The sequence below is a fragment of the Siniperca chuatsi genome, linkage group LG7, assembly GCF_020085105.1.
Source record: "Siniperca chuatsi isolate FFG_IHB_CAS linkage group LG7, ASM2008510v1, whole genome shotgun sequence".
NCBI lineage: Eukaryota > Metazoa > Chordata > Actinopteri > Centrarchiformes > Sinipercidae > Siniperca > Siniperca chuatsi.
The window spans coordinates 17,365,509-17,379,446 of record NC_058048.1 but is presented as its reverse complement, the minus strand read 5'-3'; the positions used below and the strand labels follow the sequence as shown (position 1 = coordinate 17,379,446).

Sequence of the window (13,938 nt, the reverse complement as noted above, 5' to 3'; positions counted from 1 at the left end):
AACAAACACACACACACACACACACACACACACAGACATAGACATCTAAAAGGACTTCAAACATACAGACCTTGCTGGTCATTACATCATTCATGATTGAAAACAGTACAAAAGTATTTTCCCCATCTTACACAGCTATACTGATTTCCAAATCTTTTGAAAAAACTAATTCTAAAGTAAAATCATTGCAATCAGGTCAGTTTATAATTTATTTGTGGTGGTGAACACTGGGGTGGGGGGTGGGGGGGTGGTTGTTCAAATGCGTATGGGAAACTTCAAACATCAAACACTTGCGAGTTGGCTGCTAAACACCTCTCCATTCACAATTTGACTTTGAAGATCTGTCTGTCTGGCAGACTTTCAAACAATCCACACCTTCCATTGCATTTCCATGAAAACTTTTGAAAGAAAGAAATTACAAATTCAAACGTAACAAAAATCATTTTGGATGGAAGTGAATATATTTGGGTGAACTGTCCAAAGACTGTGGACATTTGATACAATAGCTGATAGCAAAAAAAAAAAAAAAAAAACTTTATTCCAGAATTTATGTCTGCTACTGACCTCAGGCTGGCAGTCCAATTGACTGTCAAAGGTAGAGATTTTGAAATCCAGTTCATTGTAGAATACAAAACCAGTTCTACACAAACATGAACCATCCGAGTGCTGGAATGCACGGTTCTTACCAATACAGGTACAAGAAGAAGAACCTGAGGAAACAGGTGTGACACGGCATGCCAATATGATCAACAGAGATATTTTCCTGTACAGATGAACAACTCTTTTGAAACTGTAACTTAACTTACAAAAGATAAAATAAACATACTATTTGTTCAGATAAAAGCATTTAATGTGATCTGAGTTATCTAGAAACATCTGATAGTATCTAACCTGCTGGTGAGGTGGAGGAGCTGCCACAGGGAAAGCAGGCCTTCTGAGTAGTCAGGTGGTTGAAGGTGCCAGCTGGACATGGATGACAGTCACCCAATGTCTCAGCATGAGTGAAGTTACCAAAAGAGCCAGGGGGGCAAGGTATTGGTTGAGTGGATCCCATGGGACAGACATACCCAAGAGGGCAAGGGTTACTCTTGTAGTGGTCTGTACCTGTTGAATTAAGATAAATTCACACTTTATTTGGTGTTATTTGGCATGAAATAACAAATGTTGTCCACATAAATTGAGATCTGGAATGATTTGTAGTGGTGAGTCAAGTACCCGGGGGGCAAAAGTATCCTGGTGGACATGGAAGGCATTGTGGGATGGGGGAGAAGTACGGACGATAGGTACCCCCCTCACACACACTACAGCAGCTGTTTTTGGATCCTCTGAGCCCGCTGGTGTTGACAGGCATGTAACCCCCTTCGCAGGACTTCATGGCAGAGCTGTTGCCTGGACAGTAGTAGGGAAATGGACAGCTGGGGGACATAGTAACAGGGTTATTTATAAAGCTTTAACCAGCACTGTGTAGACACAGTCCAAACTCATTAAGCTTTCATCATTTCAACATTTAAAGCCTCTCATTTCCATCTTACAAACGTGTTTTCATAACAGGTTTTAGGATATTGGACCTTTCATGCACTCACAGTTGTTTGGGGGTGTGGTAGGAATGGGATCCCTCAGGACAAAAATAACCTTCAGGGCAGACTTGAGGCTCAGCAGTCTGAGGTCCACAGTAAGAGCCAGCTCTGCACAGCCTCTCTGAGACTGCACCTGGATTATGAGCAAAAACTCATTACAGTAGAACTTCATTATTGTCTTTAGGGAGAAAGGCATTTATTAAAATAAAAGGCTCAAAGTCATCACATACAGAATCTAATATATTGTGCTAACATTATAAACTGTTGATAAGCCTACCCATAGGGCATTGATAAGAGGCCCTGCAGGGGATCCCCTCCACATTGGGCTTTCCTGTAGCCCGAGGATCTGGGCAGAAGGTACCCCCCGCACAGGGTTCACACTGGCTGGGAGCAGCAGCTCCAGGAAGGGGCCTCTTGGTGCCTGCAGGGCAGAGGATGGGGGGTCCAGACCCGCTGCACCAGAAACCAGGTGGGCAGGGACTGTTGGAGTAGTCTGTAAGCCCTGGGAAAAACAGTTTTCTGAAAAACCTATTCATCACTTCACACACAGTAGAAATAAATTTGCTGCATCATCTTCCACACCCATTGAGCAGGACCTTAAATGAAAAAAACACCTGAATCATTAAGCTTATCAAAATGAAGAGAAGTTCATAAGTGAAGTTCATTACTACTTTACTTAAGAAGCTTTTATTTATGCATACAAAGAACCAGAGGGAGTAGAAGGAAGGAGACCATCTGCTGGGAATCATCCGCTAGATAAAGTAACAATATGGTTTCATTTTTGAGGGAGATTAGAAAAAAAGTTTTTTCTTTGTAAATCCGCCACTCAATCATTATTGTAGCCTCAGGTATCTAGGAGTTTTAAATTCAGTGTCTTCAATCACATTATACCTCCTTCACTCTTATCGCAGACACAGGCTCAGGCACTGGTATAATAGTGTGTGTACATATTGAAATTAATACAACCTAGAAAGACAATGTTGAACTGTCCTTGCAAATGTAAATTCAAACCCACTAGAGAGAGGAGTATTAAGGTGTATTTTATACTTCATTATACAGTAGGTACAGGATATAGCAGAATGAAAAGGGGGGAAAGCACCTTTAATGGAAACCTATGGAATCTGTTACATTTATATATGTAATTCCAGCTAATATTTTTAATTAGTGGGTTGTGGTCTGTTATGTCAGATGCAGTGTCAGACCTGTGCTGTTACATTGTGAACCAGGAGGGCAGGGCAGGCAATCACCCTTGCTGCCTGCTCCAGGGGAAGGTCGATAGGTGTACAGAGGACATGGCCTGGGTCCTGTCCCTCCACTGAAGTCACTGTCAGGCAGACCATCACAGTAATGACCAGCAGGACAAAGATGAAGGACTGGGTCTCCTGCAAACAAACAAATGCAAACATTTTTGGAAGAAAAAAGGGTTTCAGATATTTTTATGGTGAGACTGTTTTATGCCACATGTTACACTCAGTTGAGGAATTTATTTCAATACTTTATTGATTACTTTTAAGGCTCATCAAGCACTTGCCCCTGGCTACATTTCTGACCTGTTAACCCTTCATGAGCCCAGGCTTTCTAGTCATTTCCCGTCATTATTCTCAAGGCTGTTTCTAATTCTCAGCCTGTGGTTTTAGCTGTAGTCCCAGTCCTAGGATCCCTCTGGTATCTACTTGTACTCAGTTTACACATGAGACACACAATGACTGCAATTAACTACCTGGTAGGATAGCAAGCAAGCAATGTGCTGCTTCCCAAGCATCAGGAATGAAAACTGCTCCTCTAGGCCAAAGAAAAGATTACCAGTGCATTACTGTCAGAGCTCCTAAACTATACAATGTTCTTCCTGCTTTGATTGTCTTGTCTGAATCAATGTCTCAGACTCAGCCATTCCTTTTCATCGCTTCTAAAAAACAAAGCCTCTTCATAATTTATACTTTATTCTGTATTTTTACATTGAAAACCTGATTACAGTAGCACCAAAAACACTTCTAACCACTCAAACCATTATCAGCTCATACCAGGTTTACACCAATGCTGAGGTGGACAGGGTAAGCAGTCCTGTAGGCTGGCACCTCTTGGGGAGCTTCTGACAGTGTTGGGAGGACACAACTCAGCCTCCTCTGTGCCCTCAGGACAGTAGAAACCTGGAATAAATAATATTTACAGGGATTAACAATTTATTTTAAATAGGTAAGAATAAAATGATTAACTCCACAAGTTGGAAAGACCTAATCTAAGTCAAAGAATCTAAGAATAAAGTATGAAAATCTGTGTATATAAACTAAATATCAATTACTGGTAGCATTTATTTATTATTATTATTATTATTATTATTATTATTATTATTATTATTATTATTATTTAATAACTTATGTTTTGTACCTGGTGGACATGGTCCAGCACACTGCATGCCCCACTGGCACTGGGTCAAGTTAGACATTGGTCCCTGAGGGGTGAAATCTGCACTCCCAGAAACACAAAGATACCCTGCAGCACACACACCCTGGATCTTACCAGCCCTGAAGAAAATATACACACAGTTAAGTTTATCCACAAAACCACAAGATTCACTGCATAAACACAGAAACACATATACACACAAGAACATTTAGAAGACGCTAAAATGTATGCTTCATTAGATAAATAGAATGACACTTACATAATTTATAACATTTTCACCTCCCATACTCATATCTACATTTATTATATTCATGTTTCAATCGTGTTAATTTGGCTGTTCAGTGAACCGTGACTGAACATGATATATTCCTGCATTCTGCTAATTGTGAGTATAATTAAAGCAGAGATGAGCATGTGTAATTGTGTGTCTGTCTGTGTGCATGTCTGTTTATGTGTATTGGATGTATGCAGTAGGCACTTTGTTATTTTTTAACAGGGAGGACAGAGGGATTCCCACTTCGTTTTGAAGATTAGATACACAAAACTCAGTCAGATAAAGGATTAATGAGTCAGGCAGACTAGACTAACATATTCAGCTAAACAACCCCTCTGCCCCTGCACTCTCTCCCCTGCTACTAGGGGATGGAGAGGGGGATGGCAGGTTAATAAGGGGGATGCATTTTGGTAATTTTGCTAACAAGGGGGATGGCATCCCCTCTCACCCCCCCTCAAATCGCCTACTGGATGTATGTGAGTGTACGACAAGCTCAAATTTGTGAACTTGTGCATGCATACACTGGGGCTGTGATGCATCCAATGTACCTGCAGAACTTCCCTGGAGGGCAGGGTAAACACTCTCTCTCTTCTTGTAGCCCTCCCTGGCTTGAATGAGTGTATGTCCCATTAGGGCAGGGCTGAGGTACCATGGTGCCTGAAAAAAAAAGATGCAGTAGAACAGAGACTGACAGCGTGATTTACTCCATAGTAATTACTACAAAGGTATATGTTTTATATTTTTGAGAGGGAATTTTGAATTGTCTTTTGTGTTCTTTGTGATGGTTTATAAGGTTATACATAAATTATATTAAAGTTGCGATCCTTTGTAGTCAAAATTGTCCTTTTAGAGTACCTGCAGGGCAGAATGAGTGTGGTGGGCAGAGCCATGGCTCTCCCACTATGGCCTCCTCACAGTAGAATCCAGGTCGGCATGGGATGCAGCTATCTGAGCCCGGGTTTGGCTGGTACTGTCCTGTGGGACAGGGCAGGGCCAGGGCAGAGCCTTCTGGACAGTAGTGGCCCTATGAGAGAATGGAAATGACAAAGGTGCATCTGAGGGGAGGCATTCAGTGCAGCAGGACATTAATAATAAACAACATGGCACGAGCTTCTCTAGGAGAGATATTGTCATGAAAACAATCAGAACAATGGAAGAGGGAAGAGCAGGGAAGGGAATTCAGTGGAAGAGAGGGAATACAGCGAGAAAAAGAATGAACGAGTTTAAGAATAACCCTTACCTTGGGACAGAGGAAAGCATATGAAGTGGTTGAAGAGAAGTCAAACGGGCAGTAGAAACCTGCTGTACAGGGGCCACTGGGGTTGGCAAGACCCTCAGTGGAGCAATAGTGACCTGCAGGACAGGCAGAGCAGCTCTCCATGGACACACCTCCTGTGACAGGAGGACAATAGATAACAGTGAAGTAATACAGTGATGCAGATCAGACAAGCAGAGAACAAGAGATGCCATTAGGACCTCTTTCAAATGCAAATGAAAGCTCCTTACTAAAGATATAATATGGATATTAAATTATTCAATTCATCATGCGATGGTGTGACTCCAACAGAAAAAAAAGCCATTTCATGATGAGTGTAAACAATAGGTGTACCGGTGGTGTTGCGAATACTGCCAAGAGGGCATGGAATTGGGGAGAGGCACCCTGCTGGACAGTAGTGGCCCACAGGGCAAGGGCCATTCCAGGGGAAGTTGTCAGAGCTTTGCGGTGTTGGCTCCATGGCTCCACCTTGGCAGAAATAACCCTGCAAACAAGAACCTAGACAAAAATACAAAGACACTATCAATCTGTTACTAAATAGTTTAAATAGTACAAGGGTGCGTACATTTTGCTGAAAGGCTAAAATAATGTCTCCAAATATCTTTGTGTCTGGTCACCTTGTGGTGATGAGGCTCCAGATGAGCTACAGTACACTCCAGAGGGACAATGTGTGCAGACGGAGAGGGAGTAGGCTCCTGTCTGGGTGCTGAAAGTCCCTAAAGGGCAGGGATGAGGCAGGGCTGTCCCAGCAGGACAAAAATTACCTAGGAAGAGAGCACTTAAATATTTGCTTATAATTACTGTAGAATTAGAAATTTGACCACTGGGCAGTACTTAACAATATTTAAAAGGGTCAATGATCTGATTTATACTGTAGATTCCAAAGTTTATTTTCACCATCCTCACCAGCTGGGCAGATAGAGGGCTCTTGAGTGGCTGAGGAGGAACACATGGTCCCTTTGGGGCATATTATGCAGTGGGCTGCTCCAGGCGCAGGACTGTAAGTGCCAGGCTCACAGGGCACCTCACTTGCTGAGCCAACAGGACAGCTATGGCCAGCAGGGCAGAGGTAGCCATGGGAACCATCAGACGGGGTGGAAATGGAGCTGCCACCCAGGCACACATACCTGTAGGCGTAAACAGGGACAACAAACTTCATATCACAAATATTGCCACAAGCTGCCATTGGAGAGGTTCAACAGTCTTTCAGTGAAGAAATATAATTTACCAATTCCAATCCATTTTTTCAATTTTAGAAAAACATGTGAAAGTCTTGAAAATAGGAGTCAGTTAAGGCCACTTCAAATTTCAAATGAAGGTTATTACAATTGTTGGTTTTGCAGTGGTAAATTATGTTTTTAGGTAGAGCACAGCTCTTAGGATGTGCCCCAAGAAGTACTTTATTATGGCAGATTTTCAATGGGCAACATTCTAGTTTACAATGACTGTATTTTACAGCATTTAGACAACCTGATTTGATGTATTGACACTGAAATTACTACATTTTCACTCAGGAGAGTTCATTTCATTCAAAAATTAAGAATAATCTCAAGAATGCTGGTACTGACAATTTTAACTGTATGAAATACACCACACAATATTTAATGCTAATGCAGTTACCATTACACTTACAGTTATACTTTGAAATTATACTTATTCAGTTCTAATTATTCAGAAGTAAGCAGCATCAGCTGCTAAGTATAGCATGTCTCCATAAAAAAAATGTTTTAATAACTGGCAGTGATTAATGTCAGACACAATAAAACTCATGCTTTATGGTTAAAATGTATTTAAATTGCACTGAATTTCAATTCTACCTCCCCATGTCAAATTCTTCTCCGATCTTCTTATTTACAGCTTACAAACAGAACAGAAATAAACTCAGATTCTGAACCCTTGGCAGACACACTGAAGTGCTACAGGTGCTTTGAAGTGGGTTTTATCTCTGAGTATTTATTGCAGAGCATATCTGCAACCAAATGCAACCACAACTACTTTCAAGGAACAAAGTAAGAACACTTTGCATTAGACATTAGGGGAAGACTGAAACAGGGAGAGAAAGACTGGGAATGATAATTTTCTCTTTTTTTAAGAGAAAAGCGATTTCAAAGCAAAGCTCATTTTCTTGACTACTTTCTCTTAAGGTTAGATGAGAACAGTCAAGTGAAAACTATAAATAATACCCATTATGGGAAAAAAAAGGGTGTGGTTAGATTAAAAACTGAAAAAGCAGAAGAGCCAAAGTGTTTACCCAGCATGACATGGGAGAGCGTCTGAGAGCTCTGCCATTGCGGGCCTGTCACAAAACAGTCCAGAGGGGCAAGGTGGGCATTCGTCATCACCCTTCAGTCCTCGGGAAATGGAAAGAGAGCCTCTGGGGCAGGGGAGTGGATAGCCAGTGCCAGACGGGCAGTAGTGGCCAGAAGGACAAAGATGGCTGCTGGTAGAATTCCCCTGAGAAAAAGGAGACAAAATAAAAATGTGATAACACTCATGACATTTGTTCTTTTGATGGCATCATTTCCTAAGAATACACTGATGCAAGAAAAGCTTATGGAGTGACCAAGATGGGGAGCAAAAATGTGTTCAGTGAAATTCATGGTATCACCAGGTAACAGACCAACAGAGGCAACAGAAAATAAGAACAACACCTGATACTCAGTAGAGTTAGGGCTGGTTGATCCAGCAGGACAATAGTATCCTGCCTCACAGAGTCCTGTTGGCTGGGACAGACCAGGTTGAGAGCAGAACATTCCTGCAGGAAACATCAACAGAATAAGTAAACATCATAAAGACTTGAAACACACTGAGTAGTTTTTTTTAGATTTAATTAGGTTATGATGATGCAGAACAAAACTCTAATCCTTTCCATACCAGCAGGGCAGGGCAGGCAGGCATCAGGACTAGAGGCTCTGAGCTGACTCTGCACAGTGCCAGATGGGCAAGGGAACTCCAGTCCTAGAGTCAGTCCTGGAGGACAGTAGTGTCCATCGGGACACAGTGCAGGCTGTACAGTACCTTCAACTGAGCCACAACAAGAAGAATTAATACACAGGTGATATCTGATGATACCAATAAAATGAACAGCATTTCCACAACTTTGGAATGTCTAAAGTCGTTGACATTGAAAAGATACAGCTGCATAATTAAAGAAATGGACACTCTGACACTGTAAAATCAGTTGTCAGTTAGATTAGCTGAGATAAAGAGAGCTGTCCCCATTTTATCTCAAGATGTATCTGCTCTGCTTCAATTAGTACAATAATGTGCTTCCCAGAATGACTTTGTAAAATCCCCATAGAATCAGTATGAATTTGTTGCTTTCATTAAAAAGTGAACATATGAGCTAGCTAGCCAATGATTTGTGTCCTTTCAACATGTCTGTGATCATAGATGTGTCCCTTATTAAAACAACTTATTAAAAACATGTCCTCTGGCTGTAATGCATGCTAATATATTGTGACTACTGCTGGAAAGTAAATAACAATCTCTAACCCCCAAGTATTACTCTCAAGTGGATTCCTCTCTGTATGATTGTTGAATGTTGAATGTAGAAAAATTCTCTCGCTCTTCTTGCGGAAGATAACTCTAGGACAACCCATGTTTCCCACCTGGACAGTAGTATCCAGGGGTACAGGTGGTGCAGTTGTCTTGATGTGTGTTGCCTGTGTCAGAGCTAAATGTTCCTGCAGGACAAGGCATGAGGACTGGTGTTCCACTGGGGCAGAAGAAACCAGCTGGGCACAGAGTCATATCTGCTCTGCTAGAGCCCCAGCCACAATAAAACCCTGCCCAGCAATCACCTAGAGCACAAAATGAAAAACAACACATTGAAATGGAGGATATCTTTTGTACAATTCATTAAATCAGCAGAAATTGAATTCAAAAATGGAAACTTACTGAGAAACCTAAACATTAATTTTATCATCCAAGGACTTTTGGTGTCTTTTATTCCATCTACCTGCTCTTAGCCCCTGTTGGCAGAAAATCCCAGGTGGACAGAGAGATCCAGTTCTGTTGTCAGTCGGGTTTGGCACTGTGGCACCCATCAGACAAAGAAACCCAGCAGCACACGATCCTGAAGGCTCAACCAAACCTTCAGACCCACAAAACTTACCCGCTGGACACATTAGGCACTCACCTGCAAACACAGATGGACAGTTTTGACCTTAGTCCAAACAGCAAAACAAGCTACCTGCCAGGTGAGATCAATCACCATGTTTCTGAGATGGCTGCACACTGCTAGAAGTGTCAGTGTCTTGAAGAAAACTAAATAGAGGAAGATCATTTCAAGAAAAATAACATTGTTTCACAAGTCTTGAAACCAAAAAACATCTGCCTTAACAAGGAATTTACTCTCCTAATCAGTCTTTAAATTATTTTCTTTTCAAACATGAAAAAAGCCAGAAAAGTGCAAGGTAATTCTTTTTTTTCTGGGCTTTTACCTGTGGTGGTGAGACCCTGGCTTGGGCTATAGGTGCCTTTGGGGCAGGGGAGAGGCTGACTGTCTGGACTCTCCCTGGGACAGATGTAGCCAGCTGGGCAGAGCAGAGGGCTGGTGGGGCTAGGACTTAGAGACTGGCAGTGGAACCCAGGAGGACAGGGATTACACTCTCTCTGGCCTGATAAATCCTGGAACCAGCCTGGCAAAGACATTCAAACGGCGAAGATATCTTCAGAGAGGGCAAGGGAATTTGTACAGTTCAAATAAAGGTCAGTTTTGCAGAGTTAAGTTCATAAAGTGTAACTTCCTGTTTACCAAGAGGGCATGGTTTGCAGTCATCTTTGCCTTTTCCTCCAGTCACATTTTGGTAAGAGCCTGCTGGGCAGGGTGAGGGTACACTGCTGCCCTCTGTGCAGTAGTGGCCTGCTGGACAAACACCTCCAGATACGCTTGAAATTGGAGTAGCAATCTGGGATCCCTCTAGACAGTAGAAACCTGGCGAGGAACACTTCAATAAAATGCTTATATGAAGTAAGATTATGCATCAAACTAACATAACTAAATTCTCTGTCTTATTTCAGACCTGGCAGGCAGGGTCCAGAGACTGCAGAGAGGCCGGTCTCTGAACAGTAGAAGCCAGGACTGCAGCTTCGACATTGAGACTCATCCATAAGCCCGCTCTGCTCACTGTGAAAAGATGTGAACATTTTAAAAACTATAAAATACAGTAGTAGTCAAGTGATTTAATGTAATTAAATTACTAAAGGATAACACTTCAGATTACATCTCCTGTTTCATCACACTGTAATATTTTACAAAGCATTAAGTTTAACATGGATCATTACCTGCTTGAATGTCTGGAGATTTGATTACATAATTACAAAATTCAAATATTATTACTAGCCACATAGAGAACAATGTTTAGTCACCACGTGCTGTAATACTGTAGTATCAGTGTAGTTTTAGAGTTCAAATCCTATTACTGTATGTCTTATAAATATAATGGTTGTAGAACTTTCCAGCAAGTGTCACTATTTGTTTTGCGTATGTATATTACAAGTGATAGATGTTATCATTATGTCCTGGGGTGTTTGAAGAAATAGGTGTGTATATTTACCATCTTATTCTAAATGTAGGCACATTTATGTCATATATGTTATTATCGTTCCTAGTCACCAGATCTTCTATCTGTATATGCGAAGGTAGTCAGTGCGCAAGCGCCACCTAGGTTAATTTTACATTCTGTTGTTGATCAGGGCTGGTACGCTTGCTGGTGAGTGTCTGTAAACTGGCGTTGCTAGTAATTCAGATTAAGAATTAATGTCTCATGATTGTGTAATTTCATTAGTTAATTCTGATGTTTGTTTTGTGTTTTCATTGCAGGTTTACAACCTAGCAACCTAACTGATTAGTTAATTGACAAGCTAAATGTTACACATAACTAGCTTGTGGATGCTTATTGTGTATGTGTGCACAATAAAACTCAAAAAGTGGCTAGTGTTGTGTCCGCCGTGCTTGTCCTGAAACCCTTCCAGTGGGGAGTTTATTGAGCTATAGCAGGTAGCTTAGTAAAAACTGGACAATGGTTCATAGTAATTAGAGATATGAGGGAGATGTAATTCAAATGATTATTAATACAGAAATATTGAAGGATATGCACCTGAATGTTCCTTTTGGGCATGGTTTTGGTACAGACGTCCCCACAGAGCAGAAGAAGCCAGGAGGGCATGGGAATCCAGTCAAACTGTCTAGTGGTGAAGGTTCAGAGGCTCCCCCAACACAAACAAATCCTGCAGAACATGGCCCACTGGGGAAAGTCCTCCCTTTATACAAACAGCATTCAAGCAAGGTTTTTAATCACCCTAACAGAGCAGCCATTTACCTCTAATTGTTTCTGGAATACACCACTAAATTTATACAGCAGCTGTCTGCAAGATAGATATCTGTGAAAAATAAACAACAAGTAACTGATAGGGTCAGAGGAGGGGGTGCATTGTACCTGTTCCTTTACAGTACATCCCAGGGTCACACAGTGAGCACTGCCGTTCCTCAACCAGTCCTGACATGTTTCCATAGGTTCCTGCTGGACAGGGATGTTGATTTGCTGATCCACTGGGACAATAAAATCCTCTCTCACATGGAAGTGGAAGGATCATTCCTGATGTACAGATACAGTACAGAATACATTTATGTTGCCAGCTGCTAAATGTTTTGTCATCCAACAGTTTGTCAACCCTTCAGCATTACCTTGATCTTGACAATAGGACCCAGCAGGGCATGTCTCGCAGCTGCCCTGGCCTTGTCTGAGCTGGTAGCTGCCTGGAAGGCAAGCTGTCTGTCTGACACTGCCCTGGAGCAACCATTAACCACATTTTATTAGACTTTATATCTGGGGTATAACATGCACCATCAGGCATGATCATGACGCAACAATAACAGTGGACACTGAGACAGACACAACACAGGAAGAGGACTGAGACGGTCAAGAAAAACAGGAAGAAAACATCAATTCACTTATAGTATGCAGTAATATACTTGTCATGACAGAATGAAAACCACATCTGAGGAGGAAGACTCATGCAGAGACATCACATACAATATTCAGCAATAATGACTGACAATAACTTGAAGGCTAGTACTGGATGGCTGACCTTCTCACAACAATGTCCCACTGAGCAGACATGTTGTTGTGGTTTCTCAGAGCTCTGTCCCTCAGGACAGTAGTAGCCTTCTGCACACTGACCACTTGGCTCAGCTATTCCTCTCTGGTGGCAGTAGTGACCTGGAGGACACAGCTGGCAAGCCTCAACGGTAGATCCACCAACGGAACCTGATGGATAGCACACAATATACAGTACAGTACATATCAAATGGAAATTAATTCATAAATGTACTAAGAAATATACTATAATCTTGAAAGTCTTGAATTGTTTGGTCTTTTATCTATACATGCATGTGTACAAAGTATTTGTTGACTTGCAAAAAAAAAATCACCAAATCACTTTGTAAGTTGATGTAATGAAAGCATAAAAATAGATAACAATGTTAATTTGATGCAAAGTATATACCTATTCCCTCATCAGTTTCTAATTCATAACCACACAAAGGAGCTACAGCACATTTTAATAGGATTCTAGTTGTCCGCCGCGAGACAAGAATACAATTATGCGATTAAACCACTTTGTGACTGAAATTATTCATAGGTGCCCAGGGGAGAGAAAAAAGCCTTCAATGGAAGTTTTCATATTTCTCCGCATCACTGAACTGCAAAGACAGACACCAGTTCATGTAAGGATATTAGCGGGAAAAACTGACAATGTCTGCAACAAAGAGGATTACATGTTGTATTTTTCAGTTTAGTATTGTGTCTGATTACTCATTCATCATTAATTCATGACCAAAAAGGGGGAGGAGATTACTAGCTTCTCCTGAATTGTCTCTGTTTTCAAAGAAAGAGAGAACATGTAGCACACAGTTCTTTCAGTTCTTTTGATAATTAAATTGTTCACAAAAATCAAACAATACATTTGATTATTAGATGAATCTAACAATTACAGCTATATTACAAAAGAGCATTATCTCACTTTTTATTGTTCCAAGAGGGCAGGGCAGAGGAAGAGGAGTTCCAAGGGGGCAGTAGTGTCCAGTGGGGCAAGGGGTGGCATGGGGGTTTAAGGAGCCTTCAGGGCAGTAATATCCTGCAGCACAGGGCCCGGCCGGGGCATCTAGACCAGTCTGGTTACAGTAAGAGCCAGCCTCACAGGGCTGGGGGTAGGCAGAGCCCAAGGGACAATAGAAGCCTGAAAAAAAAGCCACAAAAAGTATCACTGAAATAAATCATCTTCAGCAAAACCAAAAGTCCAATCAGGAGGATTACTGTTCTTATGCACACACTCTCTCTAGAGATAGAGGATTTGCTCAGTCTGAATATTTTATTCCCACACACTTATTTTCTACTTCTCCT

General features: G+C 41.5%; 1 protein-coding gene across 1 annotated transcript in view; it reads right to left on the bottom strand.

Annotated features, from left to right (window-relative positions):
* The window catches only part of si:ch211-286b4.4, a 51,678-nt gene that overhangs the window by 9,113 nt on the left and 28,627 nt on the right, over nucleotides 1–13,938 (bottom strand). Inside the window, exons 58-84 of the mRNA XM_044202591.1 lie at nucleotides 13,559–13,774; nucleotides 12,626–12,804; nucleotides 12,222–12,324; nucleotides 11,974–12,132; nucleotides 11,635–11,797; nucleotides 10,558–10,661; nucleotides 10,290–10,469; nucleotides 9,976–10,173; nucleotides 9,492–9,671; nucleotides 9,142–9,333; nucleotides 8,405–8,554; nucleotides 8,182–8,285; nucleotides 7,782–7,984; nucleotides 6,437–6,657; nucleotides 6,148–6,270; nucleotides 5,864–6,028; nucleotides 5,495–5,646; nucleotides 5,110–5,278; nucleotides 4,803–4,911; nucleotides 3,963–4,099; nucleotides 3,599–3,724; nucleotides 2,780–2,959; nucleotides 1,855–2,079; nucleotides 1,584–1,710; nucleotides 1,216–1,415; nucleotides 892–1,104; nucleotides 565–710 (exon numbers count right to left, since the gene is read on the bottom strand). Coding sequence (XP_044058526.1) covers nucleotides 565–710; nucleotides 892–1,104; nucleotides 1,216–1,415; nucleotides 1,584–1,710; nucleotides 1,855–2,079; nucleotides 2,780–2,959; nucleotides 3,599–3,724; nucleotides 3,963–4,099; nucleotides 4,803–4,911; nucleotides 5,110–5,278; nucleotides 5,495–5,646; nucleotides 5,864–6,028; nucleotides 6,148–6,270; nucleotides 6,437–6,657; nucleotides 7,782–7,984; nucleotides 8,182–8,285; nucleotides 8,405–8,554; nucleotides 9,142–9,333; nucleotides 9,492–9,671; nucleotides 9,976–10,173; nucleotides 10,290–10,469; nucleotides 10,558–10,661; nucleotides 11,635–11,797; nucleotides 11,974–12,132; nucleotides 12,222–12,324; nucleotides 12,626–12,804; nucleotides 13,559–13,774 — 4,424 coding nt within the window. The remainder of the gene's footprint in view (nucleotides 1–564; nucleotides 711–891; nucleotides 1,105–1,215; nucleotides 1,416–1,583; nucleotides 1,711–1,854; nucleotides 2,080–2,779; nucleotides 2,960–3,598; nucleotides 3,725–3,962; nucleotides 4,100–4,802; nucleotides 4,912–5,109; nucleotides 5,279–5,494; nucleotides 5,647–5,863; nucleotides 6,029–6,147; nucleotides 6,271–6,436; nucleotides 6,658–7,781; nucleotides 7,985–8,181; nucleotides 8,286–8,404; nucleotides 8,555–9,141; nucleotides 9,334–9,491; nucleotides 9,672–9,975; nucleotides 10,174–10,289; nucleotides 10,470–10,557; nucleotides 10,662–11,634; nucleotides 11,798–11,973; nucleotides 12,133–12,221; nucleotides 12,325–12,625; nucleotides 12,805–13,558; nucleotides 13,775–13,938) is intronic.